This window comes from Protobothrops mucrosquamatus, unplaced genomic scaffold, assembly GCF_001527695.2.
Source record: "Protobothrops mucrosquamatus isolate PMUCROS unplaced genomic scaffold, P.Mucros_1.0 scaffold203, whole genome shotgun sequence".
NCBI lineage: Eukaryota > Metazoa > Chordata > Lepidosauria > Squamata > Viperidae > Protobothrops > Protobothrops mucrosquamatus.
The window spans coordinates 302,295-322,168 of NW_015386558.1; the positions used below are offsets into that span (position 1 = coordinate 302,295).

Consider the following 19,874-nt stretch of genomic DNA (forward strand, 5'->3'; position numbering starts at 1 on the left):
GCTGTCCAGTCTCTTCTTTAAAACTTCCAGTGTTGGAGCATTCACCGCTTCTGGAGGCAGGTTGTTCCACTGGTTAATTGTTCTAACTGTCAGGAAGTTTCTCCTTAGTTCTAGGTTGCTTCTCTCCTTGCTTAGTTTCCACCCGTTGCTTCTTGTCCTGCCTTCAGGCGCCTTGGAAAATAGCTTGATTCCCTCTTCTTTGTGGCAGCCCCTGAGATATTGGATCACTGCTATCATGTCCCCCCTCGTCCTTCTCTTCGTTAAACTAGACATACCGAATGAATGAATGAATGAATGAATGAATGAATGAATGAATGAATATCACTTTCAAGAAAATTGCATGGATGTATCCTTATAAGATCAGGAGTCAAGCTCAATCTGAAAACCTGAAGGTTTTTAATTGTCTTATTATAGTGGCTGATGATAAAGTTTACTACAGCATAAGACTTTTTAAAAATAAAACTCAATTCATCGGCTACAACTGCAAGACAAGTAGTAGAGCTACGAAGTCCAAAAAGACTAACTGGAACCAGTATTAATATTTGTTCTTCTTGAAAAGCTTGGTTGCTGTTCTCTTATTGCCCAATTCAACAAAAGTGGAGTGTGTTGACCAATCAGATGCCAAATATGGTCTTCCAAAGAGCAAGAAAAACAGTAGAAAATTTTGGGCACCTTAAAAATAAAAATATTTGCTCCAGCAAGAGCTTTCCTGAACTAAGAGTCATTTCATCTCAAAGTGAGCATGTCAGAAGAAATTGGAAACAGAGATAATTACAGAGTTGTCATCACTCCGATTCCGTAGCCTAGTTATTATACGGATGACAACAAATGTGTGACATGGTGTGAGATGAAACAACCAGTTATTATTTTTGTTGCTAAATTACTGGAATAATTAATTTCATTTAGTTTGACATGGAGAAAAAAATTACCAGCTGTGGGAGTAATCTATATCCCTTCCAAAGTGCAATGTCTACCCAAAGTGGTCCTGCCAGGATCCACAAATTGTGTTTCTGTGGTGTCCTTAATGGAAGGTCTACAGTTGTCCTCACCTTACGAGCACAATTGAGCCAAAAATTTCTGTTGCGAAGCAAGACAATTGTTAAATGAGTTTTGCCCCATCTTATGATTTGTCTTGCCACAGTTGTTCAATGAATCACTGCAATTGTTAAGTTAGTAACATGGTTGTTAAATGAATCTGGCTTTCTCACTGGCTTTGCTTGCCAGAAGGTCGCAAAAGGGGATCGCGTGATCCCGGGACACTACAACCGTCATAAATATGAACTAGTTGCCAAGCATACGAACTTTGATCATGTGGCCATGGGGATGCTGCAAGAACTAGTCATAAGTCACTTTTTTCCGTTGTAACTTCAAATGGTCACTGAACGAATGGTGATAAGTCGAGGACTACCTGAACTCTACAGCAAGGGGCAAAGGGGATTCCCCTTTGGCCAGTGGTTTTCAAATTGTACATTCGTGTTATTTGGAGAGGAGAGAAGTAGTTCACTCTGCCTATCCAGAGCTTTAGCTGAGTCAGTATGAAAACATTCTTGGGAAAGAGAAGGAACATTGATTCAACTGTCACATTCTCCAACTAGGCAAACTGAAACAAGGCAGTGACTTAATGGGCCATGTGTTGATTACATTTGCAAATCAAACAACAGGACTAATGGCTCAGTAAATGAAGTGCATAGGAAAACCCATAGTAAAGTTTCTGCCCATTGAGTTTGAATGCTGGTTATGGCACAGAGACATCCATATAGCTTTGGTGGCAAGAATATAAAAGTAGATTTGCATCGCCTTTTTCCAAGGTGTTTCTCTAACTTCTCACTCTGCTCCACAGCCCTGGGATTTTCTAGTGATCTTCTTCTGGCAAAGTCAGTTAGGTAATCATGGGATCCTTGGTCCTATGGTTTTAACTGGATAACTTCGCTACCATGAATAAACAGAATTAATCTTGTCATTTCAAATACTGCATCATACTTTGAATGGGAGGGGATCACAATATGGGGACCGGGAAGATGCTCCCCAAAAGTCTTGTATTATTGTTGTTGTTGTTCAGTCACTAAGTCATGTTCAATTCTCTGCAATCCCGGGAATACAGCATGCCAGGCCCCCATGTCCTCCACCGTCTCCCAGAGTTTGCCCAAATTCATGTTCATTGTATCTATGATATTATCTAACCATCTCATCCTCTGCTGTCCCCTTCTCCTTTTTCCTTCCATCTGTCCCAACATCAGAGTCTTTTCCAATGAGTCATTTCTTCTCATTTGGTGGCCAAAGTATTTGAGCTTCAGTATCTGTCCTTCCAAAGAACAGCCAGGGTTGATTTCCTTTAGGATTGACTGATTTGATTGCCAAGAGACTCTTAACAGTCTTGTCCAACATCATAGTTTGAAAGCATCAATTCGTTGGTGCTCAGCCTTCTTTATGGTCCAACTCTCTATAGTTAATGAATTCTAAGCAATGTAACTCAGATGTACTGTAAATCCCATTCAGTTCAAAGGCTTTGATTCCTGATAAGTTGTCTATGCTCTTATTATCTGGGAAAAGGTCCTATTAAAAGGAGTGAGATTTATGTCTCAATAATACATTGTAGTATAAAATAGCCTACCTCATTTCAAACAAATCTGGCATGATAGATAAATCCAATCCATCTAAGCTTGAGGAGTAAAGCTACATTTGACATTTATTGAGTCACCTAACGTTATGTGTGAAGAATTAGGACCACACGTTAAATTTCAGTTAAGCTGATTCAGTTCATTCCTATATACAAGAATCTAGCTAATTAATGGTCAGCACTAAGTTGGAGCTGGATAAGAGTCAATGGAATTCAAGAGGATTTTGACTTAGGCCACTTGTGGGAACGTAACAGCTCCAGGCTGATTATTTTCTTGAGTCCATCCCAGGACTTTGCCTGTCCTTCTCCTACACCAGATATATAATATTCATATCCCACTACATCCCACTTACCTCCCAGAGTTCTGAAGGAGCTGACAGATGTGATCTTGGAATCACTGAACCATATCTTTCAAAGATCCTGGAGCATCAGGGAACTACCAGAGGACTGGAAAACAACAAAAAGGGAGGGAAATGATCCAAGAAACTACAGACCAGTCAGGTTGATATGAATACCTGGGAAAATATAATCAAGCAATGGGTCTATGAATACCTAGAAGCAAGCAAAGCTATTAGTAGAAGCAAACATAGGTTAGTCAAAAACAGATCATGCCAAACAAATTTTATTGCATTCTTTGACAAAGTAACTAAATTAGCGGACCAGTGAAATGCTGTAGACATATTTGGACTTTGGTGAGCCAATTGACAAAGTAAACCACAACCTACTTCTTGGTAAGATAGAAAAATGTGGGATAGATAGCATCACCACCAGATGGATTCATAACTGGCTGACCAATTGTACTCAACGTGTAGTCCTCAATGGAACCGCATCCATTAAGTGAGATTTTACACTTAAGCAAGAAATACCAAACACACAGGCATAAAATACTGGCTCAACATGAGTAACTGTGAGAGGGATGGAGGCATCCTAGAGAACAACTTCTTTAATATGAGCAATCAATGTGCTGCTGCTGCCAAAAAAAAGCCAGTGCAGATCTAGGCTGCATTAAGAGAGAAATAGTACCAAGATCACATGAAGTATTAGTACCTCTACAGTATATACTGCACTGGTGAAACCACATTTAGAATATTGCATACAGTTCTGATCACCATAATACAAAAAGATGTTGAGATTTTAGAAAGGGTGCAGAGAAAAGAAATAAAGATGATTAGGTAGCTGGAGGCTATGCGGAATGGATACAGTACTGGATATGTCTAGTCTAACAAAGAGAAAGATAGGGGTTACATGATAACATCTTCCAAAGAAGAGGGGGTCGACTTATTCTCCAAAGCACCAGAAGGCAAGACAAGAAGCAGCAGATGGAAACTTATCAAAGACAGAAGCAACCTAGAACCAAGGAGAAATTTCCTGACAGTGAGAACAATTAGTCAGCCTTACCTTCAGAAGTTGTGGGTGCTCCATCACTGGAGAGATTGGACAGCAATTTGTTCAGACTGATATATGATCTTCTACTTGGGCAGGGGGTTGGACTAGAAAACCTTCCAATTCTGTTATTCTGTTAATAATTGTCACCCCAAAAGTGTTTTTCAAAAAGGCAACTGGATTTTGTTTTTCCTTGAGGACATTTTGCTTCACATCCAGTCCAGTTGCCTTTTGAAAAAGCACTTTTGGGACAACCATGACTTGTATGACTGAGAATCTCCAGAAATGTTTAATAACTGTTACTTTTTCCTGACCAGGTTGGAGGCCTGCTCATACAAACAAGCTTCATTATAGCTTCATTACATGAGTGTGGGCTGCAGCTTCCCTTCCATGATTTGACTATTTCTTCTGCCAGAGTCACAGTCCCCTCGGCATCATTTGGTGACCTGCTCTGATTTTTAAACACCCACAATACCCAGACAAAATCCTGAGAGAACATATTAGCTGGAAACACAGGGAATAACAGCCCTGTGTTGCAATTCACCATTCCACATCTAAAAATGCAGGCATGAGCTTCTATCCTTCACCCTCCTGCCCCCTGATTTGAGAAACACATCCTCAATAACACATCCTCAATAACCTCTGCAGTGATCACTGTGAGCCTTTACCTCATATTGCTCATCATTTGCAGATAAAATCCAATTCAAAAGCCATTTAACCCCCTGCATTTACATTTCAAAATCACCCTATTCTCAGGCATCTTTAATTATTCATCCCTGCCAATTAAAGTTATGATCAGTTGACTCTTCCTGAGTCTCCACTCATGTTGCAACCAAATACAGTAATAGTCTACATTCTATGCTCTGCATCAAAACACTGTAATAACCTAATATTACACTAGGCAATACTCCACTGTGATAAAATGCTGGAAGTTATCTCATTCTATTAATAATGAAGGACCGAGAAGTAATGTCCAAGTTAATGCAAATCGAATGAAGGTAAATATACATGTCCCAGGATAACATTGCAGGATCCAATCTGGATCGGTCTCCAGGAACAGAAGTTTTGTCTTCCGAGCTTTCGGACTCATAATGGATCCCATCCTCAGGGAACTTCTCTCTCACCAGAATGTGTAATACAAATATACAGATCTTAATACAAATCTTTTTTTTATTCATGTCAGAAGCATCACAAACTCTAGACACATAACAGTCAACACTGAGGAAGTAAAATAGGTATAAAATAGGTCATAAAAGCATAGCATGTTTAAAAGTATACAAAATAAGTAGGATTAAAACTAAATGACGTTTCGCCCAGTATCGGGCCACGTCAACATCATTGTCTCTCACCAACATGTGGTCTTCATACATGTTGAAGGACGTTGTATGCACCGTACCATATAGGAGACGGGTGGTTCTTTTCCACATTCACACACAAAAGTAATGCTAGATACAGTGGTATTTATAGTTAATACAAATATCATTGTATTTAGCAGTCATTTTTGTGCAGGGTGTTCAAAGGCTGTGATAAATGACATTGTTTGGGGTGGTCCAATTTGCCATAAATTTATCAGGTGGGCTTCTTGCTGAGAACAGGCCATTCTGAAGAGGTAGCCTCTCATGAAATTGCCATTTTATCAATTTTAATGTTTTTAGCTGAACTTTAGGATTATTCCATCACTGGGAGATCATGTCTGAATACTCCATGTGGGAAACATTTGACCTAGTACCTGGCTCTTGTCATAAATATTACAATGCCCATACCTAGTTTTATGCTTGTTGCCACTACAAACATTCTGTTTTACTGTTAAAACAAACTCTATTTTTTCTAGTCAAAGTATAGCCAAGTCAAGATATGTGTAGTTTTTCTCACCTTATTAAAGGCTTGGTAACTTATTATTTTCGAGGCCTGTTCTGTTTTCCAATGAGCAAATAAAGTTTATTCCCAATTAAATGTGCTTCGCATCAGGTCAGCTGCAGAAAATTCCATGCTATTCTTGTCGTGGTGTTGGTGATAAAATTCAGATGTCTTCACAGTTGAAAACTGCACCCTCTGGGCATATGTGTCCTTTTATCTGATCTGGCCAACCATTTGTTTTCTCCCTGTAACTTGTCAAGTTTCCATATTTGTGACACCTAAAATGATTGCAGAAGAACATTTTGAGGTCCAAGGAATATGCCTGGACATCTAAAAAACGCAAGGCTTTCAAACTATCACTGTGCATCCAGGGTCAAAAATGACCCAGCTGTATCACTGTTGCTCATCCCTCTTTCTTTGCCAGTGTTTGGACAGAAGAGACCCAGTGCACACTCCTCAATATCTCCATCACGGAAACCTTTAACTGCTCATTCAGCTGTGGTCCGGAGTGCTCGAAAAACTCTCAGTACCCCTGCTTACAGGTCTATGTCAATGTTTCCTCTTCAGGGCAAAAGTACTTACTTTACCACACAGAAGAGACCATCAAGATTAATTCTGAGGTAAGAACATCATCATTTGTCAAAAGAAATGCACTGTTTCGGGGACGGGAGGGATGAGATTTGGGGTGCTCCACTTTTTGAGTCATTGCTGTCCAGATACATGGAATCAGATTGTCCTATATGAAATTTAATCCCTAGCTGTGTTTTTTTAATTTCCAATTGAAGTTTCTAGTCCTCATGGCTGTATACAGCATGAAAGATAGACAAAACATCTGAAAGAGGTCTATAGTGGCCTTGAGTACATAGGCATACAATATCTGGACCGGAAAAATCCAACCAACCACTGAATGGCATCAGAGTTAGAGCTTTCCATATTTCTTTGCTGTGATTTGGTGGTTCCCCAAAGGGTAGCATTAAATATCTATATTTGTGGAGTCCTTGGTGCTCTCTGAGCTTGGTTGTTTTCTTGCGGACATTTCATCATGATGTTACCTAATCAGGTAATGAAATGTCCACAAGAAAATAACCAAGCTCAGAGAGCACCAAGGACTGTACAATTCAACCCTGAGCTACAAAAATTTTCTTCTATTGGTACATCTATATTCTGCATTTATTTAATTGTTGGGACTGGTTAGGTTCATATATGTTTGACTAGGCCCATTAGGGAATGAGCGACTGTATTTGCCCAGCACACTACGCTTGATTAGTTTTCAACTTGGTTCGTTTGGGAGGATGGTGTCTTAGTGTGTTGTGTGAACCTCATTAAGTCAGATGATGGTTTACTTTACTATGTGAATCTAAAAAATAGATTAGTTCAGCAATTAATTACACATACACTGTGTATTCAGCCAATTACTCTCTCTGCTATAACATTTGTCCTCCTGAGAGTCCTAACAGACTGAATGTATCAGGTTGAGTATAAAGTAAGCCTTTTTCCCTTTGCTATATGAAGCTTTTTCATAGCTCGATGAGTTTTCTCTGAGCACAATCCATATATTGCTTTTCACTCCTTTAGTCTTCCCAAATCTAAGAATAATCTATATCAGACATGTCAAACACAAGGCCCGGGGGCCAGATGCGGCCCGCGAAGTGGTTTCATGTGGCCCGCGAAGCCATCCTGGAAACAGTGAGGGAACGGCCCCTTCTGCCTTGGCCCAGGCCGGCCGGGAGCAAATGTACAATTTTGTGGTGGCCCTCTATGCTGAAACGCATTCAGTCTTAGCTCCATATGCCCCCCCCTCCACATGGCCTGAGAGGAACACTGAGGCTCCTCCAGTGGACCATGCCTTGGCACTTGCCCTGGTCCCATCCCCTTCTGCCAGAGACCCTCAGATCTGTCCCACTCCTGCCCAGGCCCCCATAGGCACCCTTGACGCAAATGATATAGAGCTTGCCACACCCACCCAGTAGGCCACACCCACTCCATCCATGCCCACCCAGTAGGCTACACCCACCCTGGCCACACCCACCCGGCCCCTTGAGGGCAACCGCAATGCTGATGCGGCCCTCAATGAAATTGAGTTTGACACCCCTGATCTAGATGATGAAAAGCTGAAGTGAGGCTACTTTTTTAGGAAGGGCTTCCTTGTGCTAACTGAATGCTGGAAGTTGGTGTTTTTGCAATTTCGCTTTCTTTAAAATTATATAAATAGACTGCACTAGAAAGAGTCTTTGAATAAGCAGAACAACTGTGAACTTGCACAATTCCAAAATTCTGACTCCCCCACTTTTTTTTTAAGCTTCCAAATTCAAAGTCAGTCTAGGAAAAGTTGTACCTGTGTCCCTTTTCCCTGTGCCCTTTCCTCCTTGGCTACAAAAAAAGCATGTGATCTTGGCAAAGGAGAGGGACTTGGGAAAAACAAAGGGCCAGTTTTTAATATTTCATACAGTGCACATTGGGATACCCCTTCCTTCACCCTAAGAACAAGCCTGTGAGGTAGGTTAGCGTTGTGGCTAAAGGAAAACTTGGCCCAGATCTCCTTAGTCCCCCAATCCAACTCTATAAGTCAACTATTGCAATGTTTCTCAACTTTACCAATTTTACATTTTGTGGACTTCAGCTCTCACAATTCCCTAGCCAGCATGCTGGCTGGGGAATTCTGGCGGTTGAAGTCTTTACAGCTTAAATTTGCCATGATTGAGAAACACACGTTCTGGATAACAGAATGAGTTGGAAGGAAGCTTGGAGATCTTCTAGTCCATGGCTGGCTCAGGAATTCTGGGAGTTGAAGTCCACGAGTCATAAAAGAGCCAAGGTTGCCTACCCCTGCCCTATACCATTTCGGACAAATGGCTGTCCAATCTCTTCCTAAAAACATCCAGTGTTGGAGCATTCACAACTTCTGGAGGCAGATGGTTCCACTGATTAATTGTTCTAACTGTCAGGAAGTTTCTCCTTAGTTCTAGGTTGCTTCTCTCCTTGATTAGTTTCCATCCATTGCTTCTTGTCCTGCCTTCAGGTACTTTGGAGAATAGGTTGACCCCCTCTTTGTAGCAGCCCTACAAAAAATAGACAGTATATACATATAAAACATATATAGAGAGATGTCCAAGAGCCGTGGTGGCACAGTGGATTAGAATGCAGTACTGCAGGCTAACTCACTGCTCACTCCAGGAGTTTGATTCTGAGCAGCTCAAGGTTGACTCAGCCTTTCATCCTTCCGAGGTCGGTAAAATGAGATTGTTGGGGGCAAATATGCTGACTCTGTAAACCGCTTAGAGATGGCTGTAAAGCACTATGAAGCAGTACATAAGTTTAAGTGCTATCTATCTATATCTATATCTACATCTTCCAGCAATATACAAGAAAAAAATAGGAAAAGGTGTTCCACAGAGAGCATGGATGCATATATTCCACATGTGAACTCCTTAACCCATCTTATTCTGGGCTCATAACTTTTGATTCAATGAAGTATTCAGAGAATGCATCTTTTCCTCTTTAAACCCAGATCACACGCCAGCCCTAATATAACATATCCTAATAACATAGGCTTATCCATTTTTAAAAAATCCAAAAAATTAAAAACTGTCTTCTATCATCAATTATCTAAACTTGCAGCAAAGTCCCCCTTTGCTAACCCAGATGGGGCTCATGCATCACCCTAAATTATAAATACTTCGTTAGATTTCAGCTTCATGTATTTTGTGACGCAAGTCATTATAGTTTATAAACCATAAGTAGCCTAGATTGATGTATGGGCAGAGCCACTGTGGTTTATTCTACAAAGCATGATTAAGCAAACCATTAGTGTGATGCATGAAAGGGAGGCTAAGTTGACTCAAATAAATTCGGTAAGTGCTTTACACAAAGTCAAATCAAGCAGGGCTGATGTCCATTTAAAGATGTTTTTACTCAAAATGTAGTCTGGAAAACATGAGCTACAGCCCCACTTCCTTTTATGCTGAAAATATAATGGAAGTTATAAATACAGGAATTCACACTTTCTATGGACTGCGTGGATAGCTATGTAATATTATTCCGCACGTCACACTTCCAGTCTGTTATTTGCAATTTTTCCTCCAGATGGCTGTTTGTCTTTTTGTGTGTGAGTAAAGGGGCACCGGAGGTCCTTTGATTTTGCATGGATGGCATTCAGGCAAACTATCTGTTCATTATCTGCTTTCAGTCACACAATAATACAAAAGTCCTTGCTACATAGACAGTTAATTGCCTGAGATAGGGCAAAATCAGAAGCCCAGTCCCTGTGATTGTCAGCAGATGTATAATTGCTGCTGCCAAGCATAACAGATTTGTGCATCGGTCTGATGCTGTCTTGTTTCTTTGTGAAACATTGTTTTGGCATACACAAAAAGAGACCGGTTCTATTTCAGCAATCACTCTGTGAGCTGGGAAATGCTGACGGCTTTTGTATGTAATGGGCTTACAGTCCAAGCACACCAGAGTCATCTGGCTGATGCTATATTCTCAGTGCCTCCAGCCATGTGGTCATGGTTGTCTTCTCCGCATTGTGCTCTTCAGATGAGTTGTGTTACAGCCTCTACCATTCTTGACCAGCCTAGACTGGTGAATCACAGAGGTTATAGCCTAGCATGATAGTTCTCAACCTCAGCAACTTTAAGATATGAGGACTTCAAGTCCCAGAATTCCCCTAGCCAGCATGCTGGTCCAGCACACTTAGGAGGCACTAAGAGAATTTGGGAAGATTTCTGCTGTCCTCTCCATGGCCCCCAGCTTCTGCTGCTGACCCTCCACCCAGCCCAATACCCCTGTCTAGTTGTAAGACAGATCCAAATTCTCCATGAGAACTAAAAGAAAGAATGAGGTTAATTCTAGAAATGGCAGATAGTGTGGAGAAAGCTAGACTGACCTTTAGTAGCACAGTGGGTGACAGCCTCTTGCTAAACATATAACGTGCCAGGAAGGCATAGCCGGAAGAGGGTAGGTTATGGGCAACTTGTTGGCCACTGTTGAGAAGCATCATTTCTTTGTTATGGACAAGCGTGAACATTCTGGTTCAAGAAAAGCAAATGTTATTGCTGGATGAATGGTCTGATCCAAAGGAAGAAAATGTATGGCTTCCAGATGTTTTTTCTAAACATATCTATATCATGGTCAGTCATAAGTGGAAAACTATTTACTGTGTTAGCAATTTCAACTGAAAAAAAAACCTGTTAGCTGGAAAACTCCATCATACTGCCAGTTTTATAGACAGCTTCCTAATCAGGGCTATTTAAGAGAAAAACTACACCTGGTTGCCCATACTATCTCACCAGGCCCTTAGCTATTCAGTTACATTAGCTGTGCAAATCTCAAATCAGTTTTGGCTATTTGTATTTACAATTTAATCCTCCTAGTAGTCACTTCCTTTGAATCAAGCGTAGGCACAGTTAATTTGCCTTCTCCATAAGGAGGTTTTACAGATTATGCTTGCCTTGCTAAGATTTCCTTTCTTCCTTTTTTCCTTTCTTTCTTTGATATATTGTTGTACAAACCGAATTGCAAATCGGTGTTACTAATGCAGTGTCCCTTGATGGTAATACTTGCCTTTCAGTCTTGGAATGGAATTAAAATATTCGTTACTTTCAGATTACTGACACAAATCAGCTCCAAGATGGAATTGCTCTATACAGCAGGAGACAACCCCAGGAGGAGGAGGAGGAGGAGGAGGAGGAGGAGGAGGAGGAGGAGGAGGAAATAGTTAGCAGCAATCTGGTGGACTAATGATGTTCCTAGGTTAAAGTCCTTCAGATGCTGCTAACCAATTTTCAGAGTTGAAAGATGCATGGACTGGTTCTCTATTAGCTAGGGTCTAATACACATTCTACCTTCCCTTACAAAGTAGGGTACAGATGTTATATTATGTCATGCCTCCCTGTTCTCTCTCTCTCTCTCTCTCTCTCTCTCTCTCTCTCTCTCTCTCTCTCTCTGAGAGCTTAAGGGAAGGTGGACTATGTACTGTATATCATTAAGATAGATTCTGTTCTGTCAAGTTCAGGAACTCGGGAGTCAAGGTAGTTGCATGCTAACACTCTACAAGAATCTGAATTACTAACAGTCAAAGCAAATTGGCAGTAGATCAGCATCAATGGAATTCAAGGTGGGTGGGACTTAAAGTTCCTGTGGGTGGGAAGGGACTCGTGACTGATGGTGTGTTTGACCTTTCTCTTGGGCTCAGCCTAGTCATCTCCTACATGTTCCTGCAACACTGCTGAGCACCAGAATCTGTATTGCTCCTATAGTTAATGTACTGTGCCTAAGGTGCAAGGACCAGTGTGTTAATTCCTGTTCACAGTCTCCTGGTTTCTAGCCTGCTGCCTTAACCCCTAGACCAAACTGGCAGAGGGCCATCGTAAAGAAAGCAAAACTATGTACAGATCTCCAAATATGTTCAAAAGTGAAACGAAATTGGGCCCTTTCCCCAAATACTTTTGTTTGTACTGCTCTGTTATGGAGTGGGCCTACTGCTCTTTCCTGTGCTGTTAGCAAATATCAAAGATCTCTGGTTCTCCTAATACCAGAAAATTTCTCCAGACCATGGGATGGGTCTGATACGTTTACCGAAATTGAAAAAAAATGGGAATTAATGTGACTTTTAAAACACAAATGCACACAAAACCTCTAAACTCAGAGGTTTTATAATAATAATAATAATAATAATAATAATAATAATAATAATAATAATAATAATAATAATAATAATAATAATAATAATAATAATAATAATAAAGTTGGAAGGGACCTTGGAGGTCATCTAGTCCAACCTCCTGCTCAGGCAGGAAACTCTACACCATTTCGGACAAATGGCTGTCCAGTCTCTTCTTAAAAACTTCCAGTGTTTGGAGCATTCACCGCTTCTGGAGGCAGGTTGTTCCATTGGTTAATTGTTCTAACTGTCAGGAAGTTTCTCCTTAGTTCTAGGTTGCTTCTCTCCTTGATCAGTTTCCATCCATTGCTTCTTGTCCTGCCTTCAGGTGCTTTGGAGAATAGCTTCACTCCCTCTTCTTTGTGGCAGCCCCTGAGATATTGGAACATTGCTATCATGAGGCTCTCTTGGTAAATGTAAGAGTAGCTAGAAGGAACATCTATTCCATTAAACCAAATGCTCTCCTTTCCACATTCAAGCAAGGAAAAAAGACACTCATATGCCCCGATTGTTGCTTTATTCCCAGTTTTAAAGAAGCCGTCTCAGAGCCAGTGATGTCATTGTCATAGTTGGAAAAATAGTGATACATCCCGAAATATTAGTACCGGCAATCCACAAAAGTCAACATGTTTTCTGCTCATTGATCACACCATCTTCAGGCGCCTAGATGCTGAACACAACGGCTGATTTTTGCCTCTTGCAGTCACACTTGAAGGAAAATGCATTTTGACCTTCATTAATGAAGCAGTGAGCTTTAAGACCTGCTAATCTATTGGGACTCTTCTTCCTTTGGCCGCAGTGTCAGTTTTTGCAAGAAAATCATTCATTCATACCTAAATGTTTCCCTTACAGACTTCTGTTGGTTTATGCTTGACATCAGAGAGGAATAAATCTCTGCTTTGCTATTGCTTTTGGAAAGAAGACTATTATGACTGGTTCTTCCGTTGTTTTATATCCTTCTCCAGATTATTCTCTGAATTCGTATTTTTTGCTTAACTGTCCTAAGTGTCTCATTAGCTGGAGACTGCTCCTGATTGATTAAGATTCGAGGAGACAAAATTGCATTTGGTTTACTTACAGTCTCTAAATCCAGTTACTTCCTGAAACAGGAAGTATGAGAATGAATATGAATTAATAACACTTCCTGTTTTCATATGCTTTCTGTAACTCTGAAAAAGCATTAATCTAGTGAACTCTCAAGACTGGGGTAGGATGTGTCTGTCCCTCAGACATATCCCTTGTATTATCGTGATTCTTGCCTCATCTGATTTGCACAGGGGATTATTTTTAGAACATAGAAAATAGAATCATAAGGCAGAAAGGTATATGAGGTCTTCCAGTCTAACCCCCCTGCTCAAGGCAGGTGAGCTTACATCATGCCAGTCAAATGGTTGTCCAGTCTATTCTTAAAAACCTCCAGTGATGGAGCACTCACAACCCCAGTAGGCAAGCTATTCCACTGATAAATTGTTCTCACTATCAGAAAATTTATCCTTACTTCTAGGTTGGATCTCTCTTTACCAATGTTCTAGCTATAACTCCTTGGCCTGTCCTCTGATGCTTTGGAAAATAACTCAATCCCCTCTTCTCTGTGGCTGTACCTCAAGTACTGAAAGACAGTCATCATGTCCCTCCATCCCTAATCCTTCTCTTTGATAGACTAGACATACCTAGCTCCCTCAATCTTTTATCACACACTTTAACCTCCAGACTCTTCATCATCTTTGTTTGCTCTTCTCTGCAATTTTCTAGAGTCTCCACATCTTTTTTGTGTTGTAATGACCAGAACTGTGCATAGTATTCCAAGTGTGGCCTCATTAGTGTGTTATAAACCAGTATTCTCATGATTTTGATGATATTCCTCTGTTGATGAGAAAAGATAGCAAAACTCCATTTAAGAACATACTATATTTACAGTGGTACTTTGGAGAAAGAAGATGTATGAGCAGCAAAACTCTTAGTACCCTTTTTGGTCAATTTTAGTAAATTAAGAATTGTGTTACGTAAGTAATGTGCTTTCAGTTTCTATGTATAATGTATCATTAGAACTGCCAACCTTTTGCACTATTGCCTTGATGACTTCAAAAGCACAGATAAAAGGTACAGTATGTCTACCACCAAAATCACTCCCTGAAATGAAATGTGTATATGTTCCATGTAACATGTTGTATGTGTGGTTCCCACATTGGGTAGTCATGATGTCTAATGACTATAGAAGGTATAGTCCAGGGGTAGGCAACTTCGGCTCTTTTATGACTCATGGACTTCAACTCCCAGAATTCCTGAGTCAGCATAGCTGACTCAGGAATTCTGGGAGTTGAAGTCCATGAGTCATAAAAGAGCCGAGGTTGCCTACCCTGGTATAGTCCAACACATTGTGAGGATAATTGTTAGGGAAGGATTTATTAGAAATTCTTCATAACAGTATCATTCTCAGAAACATATTTAAAAAAACTATATATAGTTTTAACTATAGTTAAAATGATAGATGTGAGTGGCATGGTGGCCTAATGGTGAAGACGCTCAGCTCCCATTTAGAAGGTTGAGGGTTCAATCCTAAGTAGCGGCAGATATTTCTCTCTCAGTGTGTAAAGAAAAAATATGTGCTGTGAACTCCACGTGCTGTTCAGGAAGGGCATCGGGTCAGTAAATGCTCAACTCCACCCAGTCGCCACAAATCTACCCCAAATTAAGGTATTACAGGGTCGTAAAAAGGGAGTTAAAATGATAGATGTCAGTTAACATCATGCTTGAAATGAAATGTTCAACGCTTTTGTTCATCTCAGAATGCACTATCCTTCCCTTTGTTCATTTGTCTTTTTCCATCCCTACAGTGTTCTTATATACCCAAATGTGGGAAGAACTTTGAAGAGTCTTTGTCCCTTGTCAATGTCGTCATGGAAAACTTCAAGAAGTATCAGCACTTTACCTGTTTCTGTGACCCAGAAGGCATTCAAAAGAATGTGTTGCTAACCAAACTTTACAGTTCCAATGTGCTGTTCCACTCACTCTTTTGGCCAACATGTATGATGATAGGTGGACTTGTCATTGTTGCCATGGTCAAGTTGACCCAATACCTGTCTCTTCTTTGTGAAAGGATCCAACGGATCAACAGATAGGAGCAACCACTCGCTTCTAGGACTTGACTTACCGCTGAAATACTGTTGTTGTTTTTTCCATTCTTCACCAAAGAACCTTAAGTTTGTAATGTTTCTGTTCTAAGTTCCTTATATTTTTATGACGTAGAGCAATAACGAAAAAGGCTGTTCTATATGCAACTGTGATGATACTCTTATGCAGACAATGAGAGAGGGTATTATGGTTTGCGTTGGCCATCTATATAATCTTGATTTATGCTGCAACTTGGTTATTTTTCTTCTTCTCTTCTTCCTCTTCCTCTTTCCCCTTTTTTTTCTACAGCCAAAACAGGGCTCAGTGTGATCCTTTGCCAAGCCTTGTTAATGAATGAATCATCATCTCAGCACAGATCTGTTTTGAAAGGTTCTCCTGCCTGGTCACATGTCTTCATGTGGACCATTTAAGTTCCACTTAGGCATTGGGAAGGGGAGGAAAAGATTGGAGTGGGGGGGGGATGGTGAAAGGTAAGAACTCAATGTGTTTACGAGAACTGAAACTAAGATAGATGATTTGACCCAGAAGTCTTTTGCAGGTATAGAGTCTTACAAATACAGGGGAAATCCAAAGACACACATTGCTGAACACCCAGGTCCAAATCTAGTGGAGCATAAATAGTCTCATTTAAATTCCACTGAAATCGATAAGACATTTTTGTAATGAATTATTTTATTAGGACATGAGCACAACTTAACTGTGGAAGGATTCAACATTTTGGATTAAGGCAATAGCATTTATGTTGATTTCATACTCAGGGTTAAGCTTTCCTTTCCAGCATTTTACATATCTACTGAAAGGTTTATTAATTTGCAGTAACTTTTACTCATGGATCATTATCTACCAAAGCTATCGCCAAAAGGAGGGGGGGGGAATCCAAGATGTGTAAAATTTGTCAACTTTTTTCATTTTCTATTCCAGCCTGAGCCCTGTTGGCAGAGATGGGACCAGAAAACCTCTTGCGTTCAAGTTTATTATGCATATTTTTTGCATTTATTACCATATCACTGTAAAGAAAAATTTAAAAGAAAGAAAATCACACCATTTTTTTCATTTTTTTACTTCCAACTGTTTTAGATTTTTTTTTTAATGGGACATTTCAAAAAAATACTAGACAACAAGATAAAAATATATTCTATCTAGCAGTGTATTGTAGTATGGCTATGTTATATTTTATTATTTCCTTTATTAACTGGAAAGTGGGCAGTACTCTTCTTGTATTTCACAGTGTCCAAATCTAGATATAACCATCACAAAGAAATGATTTGAAGAAATGGCTTAGATGCAGTTAGAGTTGGCATTGTGATTTGAATAAGCTTAGATGGTATTTAGCTTGGGAAAAATATCCTCTATTCTTGAGAAGCCATGAAAAAGGTATGTATAGTAAGGTAATGCTACTCCTAGTGAAGATTATTTCTTCTTAGTCATATCAAAACAATTTTCCCCAATAGAAGTTTGAAAAAAATACTTTAAATAAACCTCTATACACCTGGAAGTGGAACCAGATTAGAAGCATGCAGAGGCCAGCCTTTTATTGTGGACAAGCTCCAGAAGGTAACACTTGTAAGGCTGTCTTGTTAAGATGAGAGATTGCAAGTGGTCATATTTTCTTTTCTTTTCAAGGTCCGTATTTTGTTAGTCTGTTTGATTGATTCGTGTCCCACTTTTCTGCTTTGGCAAGACCTCAAGATGTATTGAGCCCCATAGTTGATTGCTATTTAAGAATAGCAAGGAGGTCAAATAACACTGGACACCTTGTAGGAACACAGAGAATATTAAAACAAGTGTAGGAGGAAAGAGAATAAACCTGACCTGAGTAAAATGTGAGTAATATATCAGTAAGAACCATTGCATTAATACTTGATTGAGCAAAAGCGTACAATGGAATGAAGATACATTATTAGGGGAGTAGAAGTTATTCTGTATATAGTGGTACCTTGGTACTCAACTGCTTCAAAACTCATCAAATTTGGTACCCAATGCATTTTGACATGAAAATGTTGTCCTGATACTCAGCGTTTGTTTGGTATTTCATGTGATGCAAAAGGAAGTGGGGGACAGTTGCAGAGGGCGGACAGGAAGTAAGCCATGCTGGGAAGGTCATTGACATAGGAAAAGGGACAGCTAGGAGGTCCTTCCCAGCTGAAAGACCATGATAAGTCACATGGTTTGTTTGGTACTCATCCTTTTTAGTATTCATCATGCCTCCCGGAACCAATTAAGGACGAATACCAAGGTACCACTGTAATTTGAAAATGATAAGGTGAGAAAATGTTTATTTTGGATCCAGTAGGTCCCTCATGTGGATAAAAAGGGTGAGGCTATAAAAAGCACAACTATATTTTTCTATCCATCTCTCCTCTGCCTGATTACCAAGAATCACAGTTTACTTAAATTATATCTATAAGGACGGTCTTAGCAGTTTCTGATATTGAATTCAGCCCCAAGGGTGAAGTATAAGGTATTTGTTGATCACTCTCTAGAATTCTACAGATTTTTAACAAACAAAACAATGATTTAAAAACATTTTGAAAGCATAATTATTTTCTTTTTTTTTTTCAAAAGGAGAAAGCACCTTGGATTTGCCGAGCTCATCCATTACCTGAGTAATTCTTTATTTCCCATTATGTAATGTCAACAACTTTTATGGTGTTACAAGATTCCATGAGCTGTGAACGTGTTGTCTGAGCTTTAGAAGTCTGCAGCAGTGAAACTAATCTTTGATCTTGTAAACCAGGGATCCTCAGCCTTAGCAAATTTAAGACTTGTGGACTTCAACTCCCAGAATTCTAGGAATTAAAGTCCACAACTCTTAAAGTTGCCAAGATTGAGGACCCCTGTTGTAAACCCATAATGCAACATTTTTTTCCTCAGGCAAATAAATTCCTGGGTGTGTAATCAGGACTTCAAAACAGTGTGATTTGGTACAACAGTTACTCAATTAAATCTTTGCAATTTCAATCCTCTTGGCTTTCAATAATGGTTTCTTCTCCCCCAAAATATCCTATTTGATCAGATTTGTTTTCAATTTCTTTTTTTAAAAAAAAATACACACACAAATTGATCTTCCATCACAGCATATTAACCTGGTTGCTGAATTTGCTCATTATTCTAGTTTCACATAAATCATTGAACATGAGCCAAATGGAATCTGTCCACACAATATAGTGAACCCTGGCCCCAAAGTAGCTGAGACTCTCTGTGCAAATGCATCTGCTAATTCTTCAATACTGTCTCATTCATATCTAGAAACTCTGGGGTGAAAGACTTTTAAACAAGGGACAGATGATTTCAGATCCTCAATAGAGAGCCAGCAACTACATTTCCAATTTTTCTTCCACTAAGGTGGATGTACTAAGAGAGGTGAAATGACTCAGCTGTTAAAGACACTGAGTTTGTCAGCTGAAAAACTGATAGTCTGTGTTCAAGACCCAAGCGTGACAGGGTGAACTCCTATTACTTGCTCCAGCTCAGCAGTTTGTGGTATCTGACTGTCAGGCCCAAGCCCAGAGACAGTGAGCTCCAATTGAGTTCAATCCTTTATTTGATTCCACCTAATGGATAGAATCTTGCCCAACTAAAACTATAACTTGCTAAGGTATTAGCAATAGCAATAGCACTTAGACTTATATACTGCTTCACAGTGCTTTACAGCCCTCTCTAAGTGGTTTACCGAGTCAACTTATCGCCCCCAACAATCTGGCTCATTTTACTGACTTCAGAAAGATGGAAGGCTGAGTCGACCTTGAGCAGGTGAGAACTGAATTGCCAAACTGCAGGCAGACGGCAGTCAGCAGAATTTGCCTGCCATACTGTATTCTAACCACTGCAGCACCACGGCTCATTAGATGTACCCTGAGGGATTCTAGAGTGTGGCTACCCTGAGTCCCTTCCCCCTGTTTCATCCAGCTTGAGACTGTGCATTCTCATAATTTGGCCCTCTTTCTGAGAAGGGTCTGGAATTGTCAAAAATATCCCTCCCCCTTCATTTCTGCAGGTGTACATTACATCACACTAAGTCAGACCATCAAGGACCTGACACAAAGAGGAGGTCACATGTTAAATATTTTGTCTTGGGTGGTAGTGATGTGATCTGAAGCTCAAGAAAGTTAACAGCAGTCTCTTGTTGTGATATATCACTCTTTGATTACTACATGGAGGGTGGACCCATTTTAATTAGAGCATCCAGCATCTGATGAACCAATTGGATTTCAGAAGGAG

At 40.0% G+C, this 19,874-nt stretch overlaps 1 protein-coding gene across 2 annotated transcripts in view; it reads left to right on the top strand.

Moving 5' to 3' along the window:
• Positions 1-15,640, top strand: part of KCNMB2 (potassium calcium-activated channel subfamily M regulatory beta subunit 2) — a 35,346-nt gene extending 19,706 nt beyond the window's left edge. For both annotated transcript variants that reach the window (XM_015813927.2, XM_029283730.1), the window contains 2 exons: positions 6,282-6,477; positions 15,356-15,640. In XM_015813927.2, the coding sequence (XP_015669413.2) occupies positions 6,282-6,477; positions 15,356-15,640 (481 nt within the window). The remainder of the gene's footprint in view (positions 1-6,281; positions 6,478-15,355) is intronic.
• The last annotated feature ends 4,234 nt before the right edge of the window (positions 15,641-19,874 follow it).